The sequence below is a fragment of the Diabrotica virgifera genome, chromosome 10, assembly GCF_917563875.1.
Source record: "Diabrotica virgifera virgifera chromosome 10, PGI_DIABVI_V3a".
NCBI classification, from domain to species: Eukaryota; Metazoa; Arthropoda; class Insecta; order Coleoptera; family Chrysomelidae; genus Diabrotica; species Diabrotica virgifera.
Window position 1 is genome coordinate 105,435,406 of NC_065452.1, and position 18,041 is coordinate 105,453,446.

At 33.0% G+C, this 18,041-nt stretch overlaps 1 protein-coding gene across 1 annotated transcript in view; it reads right to left on the minus strand.

The window, feature by feature from the left end:
• Positions 1-18,041, minus strand: part of LOC114332023 (nucleolar transcription factor 1-A) — a 73,481-nt gene that overhangs the window by 23,373 nt on the left and 32,067 nt on the right. Inside the window, exons 4-8 of the mRNA XM_050641482.1 lie at positions 16,837-17,088; positions 16,660-16,781; positions 8,461-8,791; positions 5,535-5,807; positions 5,221-5,483 (exon numbers count right to left, since the gene is read on the minus strand). Coding sequence (XP_050497439.1) covers positions 5,221-5,483; positions 5,535-5,807; positions 8,461-8,791; positions 16,660-16,781; positions 16,837-17,088 — 1,241 coding nt within the window. The remainder of the gene's footprint in view (positions 1-5,220; positions 5,484-5,534; positions 5,808-8,460; positions 8,792-16,659; positions 16,782-16,836; positions 17,089-18,041) is intronic.

Below are 18,041 nucleotides of genomic sequence, written 5' to 3' on the forward strand. Positions count from 1 at the left end.
CGTTTTTCAAGAGCCACACCCTTTCCCTTGGTATAAAAGTAAGAATGTTGAGATGTTACGTCTTCTCTGTCCTTTTTTATGGTGTTGAATCATGGACCTTGAACGAGGATATATGCCGAAAGTTGGAAGCATTTGAGATGTGGCTATATCGGAGAATTCTTAAAATCCCATGGACTGATCGGGTCACAAATGAGGAGGTCCTTAGAAGAATGGGGAAGAACCAAGAGGTACTGACCACCATCAAATCTCGAAAGTTGGAATACTTTGGACACATTATGCGAAATGAATCCCAATATGCCCTTCTACAAGCCATCCTGCAAGGAAAAATATTTGGAAAGCGAGGTCCAGGAAGAAGAACATCCTGGTTAAAGAACCTCAGAACCTGGTTCAACACAACATCTGTGCAGCTTTTCCGCGTTGCTGCAGATAAGGTGAAGATTGCCATGATGATCGCCAACATTCGTCACGGATAGGCACATCAAAAAGAAGAATCGATCTAATAGGAAACACCAGATTAAGGATAAAGGAGACTTTGGTCAGGTTCGAGAAGAAAGCAGCTCCTAATCAATGAAAGTAAAACTAAATATATGTATATGAGCCGCAAAAACCAGAACAGAGACAGGATCAGAACAAAGGTAAACGAAGAGAGACTACGTGTTTGGGAAAGAAAAATCATAAGGAAGATGTTTAAGCCTGTGCTTGATGAAGCAGCAGGACAACATAAGGTAAGAACTAACAAAGAGCTCGAAGAACTATACCCAGGCGCCAACATAATAAAAGAAATAAAGTCCAGAAGACTCCAATGGGCAGGACACCTCAGAAGACATCCTGACGAAAGAACAGTAGGGCTGGTATGGGAGGAAGTCCCAACTGAAAGTAAACCACGTGGACGCCCTTGATTCCGATAGTTCCTAGCTATATTATCTCGGTGGCGAGATAATGTAGCAGGAGACATGAAAGCTGTGGGCGTGGAAAACTGGATGGAGATTGCTCAAGGCCGAGAAGAGCGGAGGCATGTTGTCGAGTCGGCTAAAACCTATGAAGGGTTGTACCACCACGGAGTAAGTAAATTACAAAATAAATATATAATAGTCTCCCGTTTTATACCGCTCACGTGGCTTTGGGAGTATAGCAGGGTAGTCTGCTATATCTAGGGCCTACGGTATACAAGGAAGGTAACAGGGCCAGTGCTACGCTTCAACCGCCTATTATTACCCCTGGTTTTACCCAAGGTACTCATTTTATTCAGGCTGAGTCGACCTGAGTATACAAAATAAATATATACTGTCATAAATAACAGATCAAAACAATAATAGATAACAATAATAGATCAAAAACAAAAGTCGAGGACATAACAACAAAAGTTGCCAAACTTAAATGGAGCTTTGCAGGCCACACTGTTAGACAAAAAGACCAACGTTGGAATGCCACGATACAACATTGGAGACCTTACCAAAGTAAACGACCGAGAGGAAGACCACAGATGAGATGGGTTGATGATATTAAAAGAGTAGCCGGAACGAATTGGAAATATGTTGCTCAGGATAGAGACCGATGGAAGGAGTTGGGAGAGGCCTATGTCCAAACGTGGACGATAGAAGGCTAAGAAGAAGAAGAAGAAGTCATAAATAAATAAAGGCAGAGAGAGGAAGAAGAAGAAAATCTAATTATTTAATTGTATAATAATTTGTATGCATAAAGTTTGTCAATTTGTATTACGTTAAAATAGTTCATTTTTAAATTATTTTGGTAAAAGTACACTGATGACTGGAAAATTTGGAAGCGGTAATATATGACGTAGTAGGGATATTTGTTTGGACCAATAGAACTGAAGGGATGTAATTGATGGAAGGGGAAGTTGAGCAACACAGTTTTTTTGGCAAAGAAAGAAAAGGCAGTGTAAGATAGCAAAAAGGAGCAGTTTGTGTTGTGAAAAAAGTAAAAAGTGTGGGTCTTCGTTAATCAAAGCCTTATAGGCACACCCGTAAACAAAAAGTACTAAGTAAATGTTTTTAAAGTCAAAATTAAATTCAGTGAAAGTGGTAGCAGTTGTAACAAGGTATTCTGATCTCTATATTTCTCTCTATCAATATTCTCCGTTGCGACGATTTCGGTTCTTTGGCTTCATTGACGTCTACATAAAGACTCTAGTGTAATTTGACATAAACTTTTACATAAACTATTTCGTAAAATTTTTAAATTGACTTTTGTTTACCAGTTATAATTTATTTTTGTATCTATACTGGGTAACTTTCTATTTTAAAATAATTTGCAGTATTTTTCATATTCTTCTACAATTATTTACATAATCGTTTCAGATTGTTTATTTTATAATTTATTCTATTATTAAAATTTGTGTTTAATTCTTGGGGAGAAACAATTTGTTTTAATATACGGTTATATTTTACTTTTGACTTTTATTTTTCCATGAGTTTCATCTGAGTATTGGTTGTGCATTTCTGTGATTGGATGACGTAAAACCCTGAGATAATTTATTAATTTGAGCTAGCCCAATAAAAGTTTTGTTACATTAATAATTGAAAATAAATAAAGTATACTTTTTAAATATTACATAAAGAATATAAGTAGAATCAAAACAATACATATAAATGTTTTTTGGAGGTGATTTGAATGGACACATTGGTAAAGAAAGAGCGGGGTATAGAAAGAGTTCATGGGAATAGGAATAAGAAACGATGAAGGTGATTAATATATTCTTTATGAAGATTGAAGACCAATAGTGCCTATAGTATGTAGAAGACGAAAACTAAAAGAGGTTACCAACTGTAAAGTGATAAAGGTTCAGTGTATGCCTAGTCAATGCCGAAAGGTGATAGTGGATACGGAGAGAAAGGTGAGGTGAAAAGGAAAGTAAGTAGGACATCAAAAAGTAAAGTGGTGGAAGTTAAAACATAGGGATATGGTCAGAGTTTTCAAGAGTAGAGTCCTGGAAGAATTTGAGGGAAAAGATGTGGTAAATGATCGGTGGGAAGCCAACAGCAAAGTTTTGGTATGAGTGGGAGAGAAAGTGGTAAGAGAAACATCTGAAAAACGATGAAGTGCAACAGAAAGTTGAGGAGATGAAAGAGGTACAAGAGATCTAAAAGATATGAAGATAAGGTTACATAATATAAGAGGAAGAGTCTGCAGTCTGAAGTCTGCAAAGCTGTGTGAAGAGTTAGAAACACACAACGGGATGAAAAGATTATATTATAGATGAGGACACTTCTCCCCATTGCTCCACACCTCAAACATAGGGCATCAAAAGATACTATGGAACTGCCAGGTTGTTTTCGAAAGGTTCATAAAAGGTTTGAAAGGTTTATCTTCTTCTTCAGGTGTCATCTCCGCTACGGAGGTTGGCAATCATCATAGCTATTTTAATTTTTGAGGCAGCAGCTCTAAATAGTTGTTTTGAGCTGCATCCAAACCATTCTCTCAGGTTCTTTAGCTAAGAAATTCGTCTTCTGCCATCTATCTTTCCTTGCATTATGAGTCGCAGGATGCCATACTTCTCGCCCCGCGTCACATGTCCGAGATACTGTAGTTTTCTTTCTTTAATTGTAAGTTCAACTTCCTTCTCTTTACCTATTCTTCTCAGTACTTCATTGTTCGTAACTCTATCGACCCAGGAAACCCTTATAACTCTTCTATAGGTCCACATTTCAAAGGTTTATAAAAAGTTCGAAAGGTTCATAAAAAAATGATGAATTTTGATACACTTGGTATGTAAGATGAATGAACACTAACTACTGTGAAAACGATGATCAGAAAGCCGAAACACAAAAATGAAAATCTACAAAACCACCGTAAGACCAATACTGGTATAGGTTAAGAGAAATTAACATTGACAGCACGAGAAGAGCAACTGAAAGTTTTTGAGAGGAAGGTTATGTTATTTGAAATTTATTTATTACTAAAAAGGTTATTAGAAACCAACGAGGGAAAACGAAGAGGAACGGATGAATCACGATGAGTCAAGAGAACATAGTTAGAGCAATAAAAGCTCAGATAATTAGATGGTATAGAACATAATGAGCACAATGAGCAACACAATAAAAGTAAACGTGGACGATGAATTAACTGACCCAATTGAAGCCGGCAATGGGATAAGACAGGGGGATTCCTTGAGTCCTTTATTGTTCAACCTGATCATGGATGAAATAATAAAAAAAGTAAGAACTAAAAAAGGATAGCAAATGGGAGAAAAACAACTTAAATAATCTGCTATGCGGACGATGCAATACTAATCTCAAAGTGAAGATGATTTACAACGTATGCTGCACCAATTCAACATAATCGCCAGAAAATTTAACATGTTAATTTCCTCACAAAAGACAAAATGCATGATTATAACAGCAGATCCAATAAAATGTAAATCGGAGCTGGAAGGTCAGATAATAGAACAAGTGATGGAGTTCAAATACCTAGGCATCACACTATCTAGCTACGGAAGGCTCGAAACAGAAGTGGAAGATCAAGTCAATAGAGCAAACAGAGCCGCAGGTTGCCTGAATGACACAATATGGAGAAATAAAAATATCGGAAAAGAAATGAAAGGCAGAATGTACAAAACAGTCATCAGACCAATAATGACATACGCGGCAGAAACACGACCCGACACAGGGAGGACAAAAAGATTGCTCGAAACAGCGGAGATGAAAACCCTTCGAAAAATCGATGGTAAGAGACTATGGGACAGAGCTAGAAGTACAGATATACGACGGAGATACAAGGTGTATAAGATTAATAACTAGGTAAGAAACAGAAAAATAAAATAGAATGGAATGACCACATAAGCCGAATGACAACCAATAGGATAGTCAGGACAGCGAGAGACGGTTCCCCAATAGGAAGACGATCAATGGGAAGACCACGAACACGATGGAACGACAACTTACTAGAGGCACATTGAAAAAACAAACAGAGTCATGTCTATACAAAAAGAAGAAAAAGAAGAACATAATGAGAGGAGAGAAGAGCAATCCGTTAATAGTTATAACGGAATATGGCAACCACCAGGTAAAAGAACCAGACGGAGACCTAAGCTGGGATGGAGACAATAACTGGAAGAATATTTAAGGAGTTTGGAAATTAGAATATAGGAAGGACAATCAAAGAGAAAAAAGAATGGAGAAAACTAGTGGAAAGAGCGAAGTCACACGAGAAACTGAAAACCAAACCCAGAATGGGATTATTAAACCAATTTGTGTAACTTACATGGGCGGTTGTTCAGGCTCCACTAATTTAGCTGGTGTTTTTTTGGAAGGTTTATCGGCTGACTTATTAACAGTTTTTCTTTTTGCTGGTTTATGTTCAGCCTTCTTTGTTGGCTTCTTTTTAGTTTCTCTTTTTACTTTCTCAACTTCAGATTTCCGTCGTTTGGGTTGTTTGGGTTGAGCTTTCAACAATTCTAAATTTCTTTCTGCTTCGGAAAGAGTCTCCAAATAAGCAGCAAAGTCTTGATTATATTTTTCGATGGTCTAAAAAACAGATAGTAAGAAACATTTTTTCTGAAATCAAAATTTTCTTACTTTATTGAAAAGATCTTTATAGTGATTCTTCTCTTCATCTGTGCACTCTTTCCATTGGTTAGAGACAAAAACCAACCTATCCTTTACTGGAACGTCTTTGATGTCATCAGAATGAAGCATCATTCTTGAAAAAACGTTGTATGCTGAAACTGGTGGTTTTGCAGGTCTACCTGACATTCGTTCTTTAACTTGAAGTTCCTCTTTTGTCAGTTGGGATTTTGGTGCATTAGTAACATATTCAGGATGATTCTTGACATACTGTCGCACTTCTTCCTACAAAACACAATATCGTTAGGATCAGTTAAATTAATAATAAATAGAAAAAGACTGTATGATTCGTACACACTTCTATATAAGTCAAAACAGCAACAGGTGTATGTGTTCAAAAACTGATAGTGTGTAAAACATTTATTAAAAATCAGCTAAGTACTTTCAGCATATCAAAATGCCATCATCAGAGCTTCGTCTTAAGGCCCCGTCTCACCATCAAATAATTGACAGTTATTTGATCAAACTTGACAGTTAGTGACACAAAGTGACAGTTAGTATGTATAGTTTGTGTCACTAGTCAAGTTTGACTGTCAAGTTTGATCAAATAACTGTCAATTATTTGATGGTGAGACGGGGCCTTTATAGGTATAAACATGATACTATGACAAGAAGATAAATCAACGCGCATGATGGTCTTGCATCCCTATCGCTCACTGTGACGTAAACCAGAGACAACTTTCCTGGCGTCAAGTTGAATTCTTTATTTGTGTTCATGTTCATTCGTGTTAATACAATAGTTATCTCTCACGTGTTGCTTCAAAACGTATTAAATGAGATCTTTGTTTATTCGTTTATGTAGTAAAAACTTTTATATTATATAGTTATATAAATTTTGTGGTGAAAACGTTAGAGACAAACACATACGTAAAGTGTGGGTCTCCAAGTGTTTTCAGCGAGACAAATTTAATGTAGATACCGCGAGAATATGCTCAAAACATTTTACAGAAGCTGACTATTGTTTCAAAGAAAAACTATTGGGATTACCTGACAACAAGTGGAAGTTAAGAAATGATGCAATACCTTCACTTCATTTAATAAAGACCCCAAGTGCTAAAACATCGATTGAAAATACACGCAAAAGAAGAATAAAGATAAGAAATGTATTAAAAAACATGTAAGTATTTTGATTTTATACACAATTTAACGACAGACAAAATGTTTCTATAGATACTAATGGCCATTTTAATAGAACTCTGAATTCGAAGTAACACTTTATTTTTGATAGCTCCATAAATAACTCATTTTGGATGTATTTTTTACTACGAATATGGTAATGAAATGTGTTCTTTATATATTTAACTTTTATTACAGAGAAAACACATGAACTACAACCTGAAATGTCAAATGTGTTAGATCAGATTGCAAAACAAGCAGTAGAAGAAACTTGCGACACAAAATTTAAGGATATCGCTACTCAAACTGTAATGTAAGAGAAAAAACCTATTTTTAAAATCTACAAAATTACATAATACATATTTGTTATGATCTACTTAAAAATTATTTAATTTCAGTGAAAACGACATAGTCAAAAAAGCCATGGAACAAATTTAATAAAGAATTTGCAAACTGAAAATAAAAAATTAAAGGAACTTCTTAGTAGAGAGAAGGAGGAAAAGTACAGTTGAAAGAATTTTTACTAAAGGGCAGTTAAAAAAATTAAAAACTAAAAACAATTTAAGTGGTCAATTGAAGATGTTGCTTCAGCAATTTCTTTGCACGCTGCAGGGGCAAGGTCCTATCGTTTATTAAAAAAAAGAGGCTATCCCCTTCCAGCTGTAGGAACGTTAAGACGATGGGATTCCGGATGATAAATCGTTTACTTGGCTAAACCACGTTTCTGAGAGTGGTTACTAAAACCAACCCTGGAATTTGTAACTAAATGTAGTGAACTGGAACATATTGTTCGTACTTATAATCGCAGTATATTGAAAATTAGTAAACATTATCTGAAAAACCTATTAGAAGCCGCAAAACAGTAAATCTCAGTGACGACGTAAAATTACTTTTTTTTAAGATGTAAAATGTATTTTAAAATAAGGATGCTAAATAAAAATATTACAGATAATTATAATATCCGCAAGAGAAAAATCATAAAAATTGTCAAATAATATCATAAATAAATAAATAATAATAAATAATATTCATAAAGTCTGAAGTATGACACGCTTTTCGTTTATTTTTCAAATTATTTACGTTTTACCGGCTTTGTATAATATTTAATTTATGTCTTATAGCTTTATTTATTTTGTTTGTAATGTACACAATCAAATCGTAGATTCATATTTTTCTATAATTAATTTTACAAATTAATTATGCATTTTCAAACCACGTCTTCACATAAAGTAACTAGTTATGAATTCTTAGTGCAACATATGGCATCAAGGGCCACTCACCGTTAACAGTTCAAGTTTCAAGTTATTCATTTATAGTAATGAAACAGCGTTGCCATATGATTCGTCGTCAAAATAAGATAGACATAAGTTCCCTGGTTTAGTCTCGCAGTGACGTCATGCGCCAGTCGATTGAATTTAGAATTTCAAGTGTGCATATCTTCCTGTCATAGTATCATGGGTATAAACACCTCATTGAAGAGAAATTGTTGACAAACAACATATTAAATTTAAAATTGGTTCAGGGCTAGGCCTCTGATCTTGGGAAACAATATATAATATCACATCGATTAATATGTTTTTTATAAACAATTTCTCTTCAATGAAGGTGTTTATACTTATAAGATGATGACATATAAGGTGATGATGGCATTTTGATATGCTGAAAGTACTTAATTGATTTTTAATAAATGTTTTACACACTACTAGCTTAAAAACATACACCTGTTGCCGTTTTGACTAAAATTAATAATAACCCCTCTTACTTCATATTTTGCTGTTTCAGCTTCGGCGTATGTAATCCATTCCATTTTTCTGTCATCTGGCATCTCCTTCCACCTTTCTCTACAAATATCTCTATAAGCAATTTTATCTTCCATTTCATTTTTAGCCATTTCAGCAATTTGGTAATACTGAAAAGCAGAAAGTGTTCGTTTTGGTGCTTTTTCTTTAGGAACTTTAGGTGGCTTCGGAGGAGGTTTTTCTTTCACTGGTTTTGGAGGTTTTGGGGGTTTTGGTGGTTTTGGTGGTTTTGGAGGTTTGGTTTTAGAAGATTTTTTGGATTTCGTATCTACCATTAGTTCAGGATATCTTTCACTAAAATTAATAAAATATGTTCAATACTTCTACTTTTAAATGTACAGTACTATATCGGAATTATTCCTCCCATCATTTATTTATACAGGGTGTTTCATTGGGAAACGGAAATACTTTAACGGTGCATAGAAGTCACGGAGCCGGTTCTAGATATACATTTTTTGCCCTACCGACTTTTATAACTGAGTTACCGATTGTTTTATCGATTTTGCCCATTACTTTCCTAAGCCATAACTTTAGAACCGCCCTGTATATTTTTTTCATATTTGGTACACATATCGCCGCCGCCTACGAAAAGTATAACTCCGAAAAATACCGTTAAGAGTAGCACTTTCAGTGAACGCCGCGAAAAATATTATTTTCGATTATATGATTCTGAAAATTATAATCCCTAATACAGTGTTAGCGAAAAAAATTATTTTTTGAGGAGTATCAGCAAAAAACATCATTTCTGTTTGTGGGTCCACGAAAATTATAATTACTAAACAGTTCTCAGAAATAATTGTTTTCGTCGGCCGAAACAGAAAGGGAAATAATTATTTTCGTCGGCATCTATTATAAACTAAATCTTTTCGTTATAAATATTTTGGGAGTTATAATCTTCGCGGACACGCATATAAAAAAAATTGTATCGTCAACACTTATCAAAGAGTTATTATTTTCACTGGAAATGTATTAGGAATCACATTAATCATAGGTACCAGCGATATGTCTCATTCAAAACCCAAACGACCAGCATACTAACCATAAGAAAAATCCAGGTCCGGATTAACAAAAAATTATAAAGTAATTCTGACCTTAAAACAACACCCTGTATATTCAAATTTTGAAAATCTGTTTGCACATTTGAAATTTTTAGAAGACAAATTTATGATTTTAATTTTGAAATTATATTGAATTTTTTAAGAACTCTGACATTACAAAGCAGGTATTATTAACTTTTAGTTATAAATTATTAAAGTTAATGAATAAATACTCATTTTAAAAATAATCAATACTTATATACCACATTGGAACGAGCCAATTACTAAAGACAAGAAAAATCCAGGTCCGGATTAGCAAAAAAATATAAAGTAATTGTGACCTTGAACCAACACCCTGTATATTGAAATTTTGGAAATTTGTCTGCGCATTTTAAAAGACCATAAAAACTGTGATTAAAGGTTCATTTTAATTTTTTGCGCCGTTGATTTAATTACATCAATTTTGAAATTATATTGAAATGAAGATGAATGAAGTAAAAGACAGACGTACTCTCAATCATTTATTGTAACTTCCGACGACCGGTTTCGCTCTTTAAAGTATGTAGAGCATCTTCAGGTCAACGGTTACAAGTCACTAAATGATTCGGATACAAGGAGCCACTACCTCAGTATTCATTAACATGATGTTTTTTTTTTGCTTAAGTTATGCTAACGGGATATGGTGGAATAGACGGAGAATGTTGCAAAGGTAAACAAGTTTATGGGAATTGGGAATTCTTGAGGGTGAAGAGATAGTTGTGGAAGTCAACTATCTCTTCTTCCAACTTCTATCTTCTTCCAACAACTATCTCTTCATCCTCAAGAATTCCCAATTCCCATAAACTTGTTTACCTTTGCAACATTCTCCGTCTATTCCACCATATCCCGTTAGCATAACTTAAGCAAAAACATCATGTTAAGGAGGGGGTATAGTTTGAAATATTTAAATTTTTTATTGTTTCAAATAAAAGTGCATACTTTCAAGAATACTCTCTGCAAATTTCAAAATAATCGGAGTAAAATTACCAGAGATACAGGGTGTTGAATATCCCTACCTTTGACTCGCTTTGCCGCGGCTTCGCGCCAGCACGCCGGAGCGTAGTGAGAAACGTTAAACAACTGTTCGCCTTCTTTTTTGTAGATTACTCCCCAATTTAACAAACATATTCCAATGTTCATCACTTTACGATTTGGCAGACAAATAAGAAGATGAAGATGCAGTTGTTAAAACTTCAAACGCATTTTTCTCAAAATTGCTTTTTCAAATGCGGTGGACATTGTAACTGAAAAACTACTCGGACGATCTACCTGATATTTTGCACAGATTTTCTTTAGACATTTCGTGAGGTAACAACGTCGAGATATTTTTCGTTTTGTGCTTATTTTTTGTTCAACAATATTAAATCTGTTGGTTTTCACAAAATTTTTATCAAAAATTTCGTATTTTTGACTTTTGAGTGATACCAAAAATTCAAAAATCATTAAAAATAAAAAAACTCGACGTTGTTACCTCGTGAAACTCATAACCTAATAAAATCTTTTTGAATTTTTTGTTTCGTATAATCCACTGATGAGTTCTGATGTCCACCGCAAAATCCATTTTTTTTGAGCTGCCTGCCAAAATTTGTCGCCAATGGCTTATTTTTCAATATTTTGGATTGAATTTTTTCTTAAATATTCTTTGAATTGTACTTAACTTCTTCTTCTTAAAGTTCCATCTCCTAGCGGAGGTTGGATATCATAATGGCTATGGTCACTTTGTTGGCTGCTACTCTGAACAGTTGTAATGAACTACAGTTAAACCATTCTCTAAGGTTCCTTAGCCAGGAGATGCGTCTTCTTCCTATGCTTCTTTTTCCTTGGATCCTTCCTTGCATAATAACTCTCAGCAGCTCATATTTCTCTCCTCTGGTAATGTGACCCAAATATTCTAGTTTTCTTGTTTTTATACTGTTCATAATTTCTAACTCCTTATTTAAACGTCGTAGCACTTCAACATCGGTAATCCTTTGAACCCACTGAATTTTCAACATTCTTCTGTAACACCACATTTCGAACGCTACTATTTTTCTTATATGTTGCCTTTTCAATGTCCAAGCTTCCATTCCGTATAGTAAAATAGAAAATATGTAGCATCTTAGAGCCCTCAATCTGAGAGGCAACTGAAGATCTTTGTTTGTAAGCAGTGTCTTCATTTTTATAAATGCCTGCCTTGCAGTTTCAATTCGGACTTTAATTTCTTTGCTTTGGTCATTTTTGTCATCAAACCAGGTTCCCAGATATTTGTATGTCTTTACTTTTTCTATTTGGGTTTGCTCTAGTATTAACCTTTCATTTCCATGTTGTGTTTTTGAGACAATCATAAATTTAGTTTTTTTCTTGTTTATTTTGAGTCCATATCGAATGCAATAATCGTTAATTCTATTTAACAATTCTTGTAGCGACTCAAGGGTGTCTGCCATTATAACGGTGTCATCAGCGAATCTTATGTTATTTACTGTTCTTCCGTTTATAGAGATTCCATCACTTAGTTCCGCTATCGCTTCCTGAAATATGGCTTCACTGTACACGTTAAACAGTAGCGGCGACAGTACACAACCCTGTCTTACCCCTCTCTTTATATCAATATTCTCGGACTCTTGTTCGTCTATCTTTATATTGGCCTTTTGATTCCAATACAGATTGATGATAATTCGTAAGTCTCGTCTGTCTATATCTCTGTTTTTCAATAATTCTATTAGTTTTTCATGTCGGACTCTGTCGAACGCTTTTTCGAAGTCGATGAAACAGGAATAAATATCCAGGTTCATATCTAAGCATCTTTGAGAGAGGACATTAAATGCAAACAATGCCTCTCTTGTTCCAAGTCCTTTGCGGAACCCAAATTGGGTATCATCCATATCATTTTCTAGCTTTCTGTATAATCTTCCATGAATCACCTTTAGAAATATTTTGAGGGTATGGCTTATTAGTGATATTGTCCTATAGTCTGAACAATCTTTGGCATATATTGTTTTAGGTATTGGTACAAAGGTGGACACCAACCATTCCTGAGGTATTTTTCCGGTTTTATACACTTCATTAAACAGATCCAGTAGTACAGGTAGAGTTTCATCGTCTAGACATTTCAGTAATTCTGCAGGTATTTCGTCTGGACCTACAGTTTTTCCGTTTTTTGCGTTTCGTATTGCTTGTTCGATTTCCTCCATTATGATCTCTGGTCCCGTTTCGCTATCCATTTCTTCCGGTTTTTGTCTATTATCCTCAAACAGATCTGTTATGTACGCCTTCCACTTTTTTAATTTCTCTTTGACTTCTATAATAATTTTTCCATTTATGTCTTTAAGAAGGCCATCTTTCTTTTTTCGCTGTGTATTTGTGATTTCCTTTATTTTCTTATGCATATTAAAGCTATCATGTTTTTTAGAATATTCCTCTATTTCACTGCATTGATTTGTCAGCCAGGTGGATTTGGCCTCTTTTATTTTCTTTATTATTAACCTCTGTATTTCTTTGTATTTTTCCTTATTCCTGCCTTTATGTTTTCTTCTTTCCTCCATTAACTCTAGGATTTCTGAAGTCATCCATCTCGTACTTAACGTGTTTATTTAATTTAAAAATAAAATAATTCTACCATAGTTTCGAAAAAAATTCACAAAAATGTGCTTGATATGATGATTTCAAACCATACCCCCTCCTTAATGAATACTGAGGTAGTAGCTCCTTGTATCCGAATCATTTAGCTACTTGTAACCGTTGACCTTAAGATGCTCTACATACTTTAAAGAGCGAAACCGGTCGTCGGTAGTTACAATAAATGATTGAGAGTAGATCTGTCTTTTACTTCATTTAAAATGAACTCTCACATGCAACCCATTCAACATTTATATTGAAATTTTAAAGAACTTTGAGATTAAACACCAGGTATTATTAACTTTTAATAATTTATTGTTAATGAATCAATACTTATTTTAAAAATACTTAATACTTATTTACTACGCTGGCTTCATGGATTCTCTGTATTTGTAGATGTATGCACATCATTAAAAAATTAGAATTGCGAGAATTAGGATATTTTAATGATTTAGTAAAGAATTTAAAAAAGCAGCTATATCTAATAAAAAAATATTTGTTTAAACAATTCAACAACTTAACATAAATTAACAATATTTGAACTATAACAGTTGCTCAAAATGTCCGCATTTTGTTCGAGGCGTTTCCTTGCTCGTTTTAAAAGATTTCGAATCGATTTTCTAATAACATTGGGATTGTTCTTGATTTTTCTGGCAGTTCGTGTCACCTTCACAGAATTAATAAATATGATTTCAAAATAGCCGTAATTAAATTATCTGCGCAAAAATTTGACATGCACCTTTTAACACAGTTTTTTATGGCTCTTTTAAAATACGCAAACAAATTTTCAAAATTTCAATATACAGGGTGTTGTTTCAAGGTCAAAATTACTTTATATTTTTGAAGTTATACTTCTTTAGGCGCGATATGAGGGTGATTATTTATTATTAATCTGCGCGCATGCGCACACCGACAGTATGGTATTAGTCGTTATACGGGCTCTGATTGGGTGTTGAAATGATCTGTCAATAATAATTGTTCAATATGGAGGTAAACAAATGTTGTATAATATATTAGTTTTATTGTTGTGAGGACAGAAACAAAAAAGTTCATAATTGTAGTGACTTTTTAAATAGTTTTTAAAAGCAACAGGTACGTAATAATTTTAAATGTTTCAGTGTCCTAATAAAAAATGTCATAGGTACCTACCTATTTGAACCTACCAAAATACATAGTATGTAATACTTTTATTTACATAATTTGATTACCATCAAAATTTCTATCAATATTCACCTAATATACTGTTTTCTACTATATGTTTTGTTGTATTTTTTCAATTCTAAATAATTTCAATTCAAAATCAAATTTAATTCAGAATTGTCAAAAGTTTAATCCGTTTAGTTACTTGAACTTCGCACATGATGACGTATAGTCTCCGTGGATAAGCGTTTAAGGTGAATAAATTTTAATACTAACTGCGCTAATAAGCGGGTTCGAACCACAATAGAAACTTTTATTTTTTTTATACATTTTTTTATTGTAAATGTATTTATTATATAATTTTATTTTTAGAAAATACGTATTTAGTTAAAAAAAATTCCGAAAATTATTGTTCAGAAATCATTTGTGGCATTTTTCAATGTGTTTGTGTGTGTTTTATTCTTTTATTATTTTAATTTATGGCACTGTTTTAATAAAAATGTTTGAGAAGTAGTAAGTATAAATTAGTTTAATATTTAAATAAAATATAAATAAAAGTATATTAATTTCGTTTAAATCATATAATAGAAGTATAACTTCTTACGTGCGTACAAAGTACACACACATTCTTTTTTTTTTTGTTAATCCGGACCTGGATTTTTCTTGTGATTAGTAATTGGGTCGTTCCAATGTGGTAAATAAGTATTGATTATTTTTAAAATGAGTATTTATTCATTAACTTTAATAATTTATAACTAAAAGTTATAATATATGCTTTTTAATGTCAGAGTTCTTAAAAAATTCAATATAATTTCAAAATTAAAGTCATAAAATTGTCTGGCCGAAAAATTGAAGCGAACCATTAAACTTACTTTTTGTGCTCTCTTCAAATATGCAAACAGATTTTCAAAATTTGAATATACAGGCTGTTTTAAGGTCACAATTACTTTATAATTTTTTTGTTAATCCGGACCTGGATTTTTCTTAGGGTTAGTATGTCGGTCGTTTGGGTTTGGAATGAGACATATGTGTACCAAATATAAAAAAAATATATAGGGTGGTTCTAAAGTTATGGCTTAGGAAAGAAATGGGCAAAATCGATAAAACATTCCGTTTCCCAATGAAACAACCTCTTTACAGGGTGTTTCATTGGGAAACAGAAAAACTAGAATAGTGAATGGAGGTCTCTGAGATGGTTCTAGTTATACTACATTTTTTGCCCTACCTACTTTTATAACCTAGTTACAGGGTGTTTTATCGATTTTGCCCATTTCTTTCCGAAGCCATAACTTTAGAACTACATACCTTGTATATTTTTTTGATATTTGATGCACATATGTCTCATTTAGAACCCAAACCAGTCAACTACTAATTACAAGAAAAAACCAGGTCCGGATTAGAAATATTTAGAAATTCGTAGTGACCTTGAACACCCTGTATATTGAAATCCCCCCGTATTTCGGAAACAAAGCATTTGCGGACATACGTTTATTATAATTATAAATACGTTTATAAAGCAAGCTGTTATTTTTTCATGTAGAATTACCCCTTAAAGTTTGTCATACTTATTTACAAACACCCTGTATATTATACATATACATACAGGGTATAACAAAAAGGTAGGTCATAAATTAAAACACATATTCTGGGACCAACAATAGTTCCATTGAACTTAACTTACCTTAGTACAAATGTGCACATGAAAAAAGTTACAGCACTTTGAAGTTACAAAATGAAAATCGATTTTGTCCACTATATTTTATATTTAAAACGAACATGTGGCTTTCTTATCGTTAAAAAAAATAACAGTGAAATTTGTGCACCCCATAAAAATTTTATGAGGGTTTTGTTCCCTTAAACCTCCATACAAACAACAAAGTGTTTGTGTACGTTCCAATTCAATTATGACTGTGGTACCATTTGGTAAAATTTTTTGCCTTAGTTTTTTTCGATAAGCCCGTTTTTATCGAGATGCGGCTTCTTTTTTAATATGTTCATGTTTTGTTCCCTTAAACTCCCCCCCTCCCCCAAATGTTTGGTCCGTTCCAACTAAATTATTATTGTGGTACCATTAATTAAACACAATGTTTTTAAAACCTTTTTGTATCTTATTTTTTCGATAAGACAGTTTTTACCGTATCCCAATAAAAATAGTAAGCTGCCATTTAAATCAATTTACCCAAATTGGATTGTCTTAGCACATTTTTCAACTGTTCTTCCACTATTAAAATTCCGAAAAGATACTTCGGAAACTTAATATCGCTATGCCGTTTTAAATAGTTTTCTCTCATTTCCTATCGTTACATTAATTAGAAATTTAAACAAAAATGCTTAAAATAAAGATATACTCACTAAAATTCTTTCATTTTTTGGTCGTATTCGTCTTTATTTGTCTTTGCAATATTTTCATATTTTGCCATCTTTTCAGAGGACAATAGCTTAAACTGCTGACTGCACATTTTGGCCAATTCAGTCTACAAAGTTCATAATATTAATATAGTAATTATTGTTAATACAAAAAATACTTACAGCATCCATACCGGGATTCTGAGCTTGTACCTCATCTTTTTTCTTTAAATAATAAATGAAGTATGCAGAAAGTGGTCTTCTTGGCATATCAGGATGCCTTGTAACTTTTTTTGATTTTTTCTTTTTTGGAGTCTGTATCCACTCTTTAGCATCGTTAAGTACTTCCTTTAAAATTCGATATTTTCTAATATTCCTCAAAACTCCAGACCATGTCTTTTTACACTCCTCAACGGAGTAATTCTTAAAAGCAATCTGGAATACATACATTTGAGTTAACAAAAGATTGTAATAATACAAAATAATAATAAAAAAACACTATACAGGGTAGCGAGAATGTATGGAAACACGGTAATCTCTCGGAAACTGCTAGAACGATTTTTATAGATTTTGGTGGGTAAGGGTCTTTTAATGCCGCCGATATTATAGTGGTAATTACATTGTTGTCAAATCTTCCGTTTTCCTGGAAATCTAATGAACTTTCTTATTTTAAATGGAATACCCTGTATATTTTTTACGTTTTGAAGTAATTAAGAAATACTGATTATTTTTCATATTATATTCCCTATACCTAAATGCCGTAATTTCGGAGTTATTGCTACATTTATAAAAAAAAATTCAATAAATTATAAAAATCAAATTGTTTGGCCCGGGTAGACGTTATTTTTAGGTTCTTTGGATCATTGGAAACAAAAAAGGTTTTTTGTAATTTTCTTGTAAAGTTAATTGTTTCCGAGTTATGTATAAACAATTTAAAACTGAAAAAAATTGAAAAATGACGATTTTCAAGGTTCAAAAACACAAGAAAAAAAATAATTTCTGAAATTACGAGGTACCTAAATTTAAGTTCAAACTTTCTTCTATCAGCTCCCTATAAGAATTTTTGGCAGGTTTTATTCTAAAACATTGTTTTTTTAATTGTTAATGAAGCGCATATGAGAGGACGGGCGATCGGGCTGCATTAACAATTATTAAAAAACAATGTTTTAAAATGAAATAAGAACAAATCACTTATCCGTATCTGATACAATAAGGTTTGTACTTAAATTTAGGCTCTTCGTAGTTTCAAAAATAATATATTTTACTTGTGTTTTTGAACCTCTGAATCGTCATTTTTCGATTTTTTTCAGTTTTAAATTGTTTATAACTCGGAAACGACTGACTTTATAAGAAATTTACGAAAGACTTTTTTTGTTCCCAATGATCCA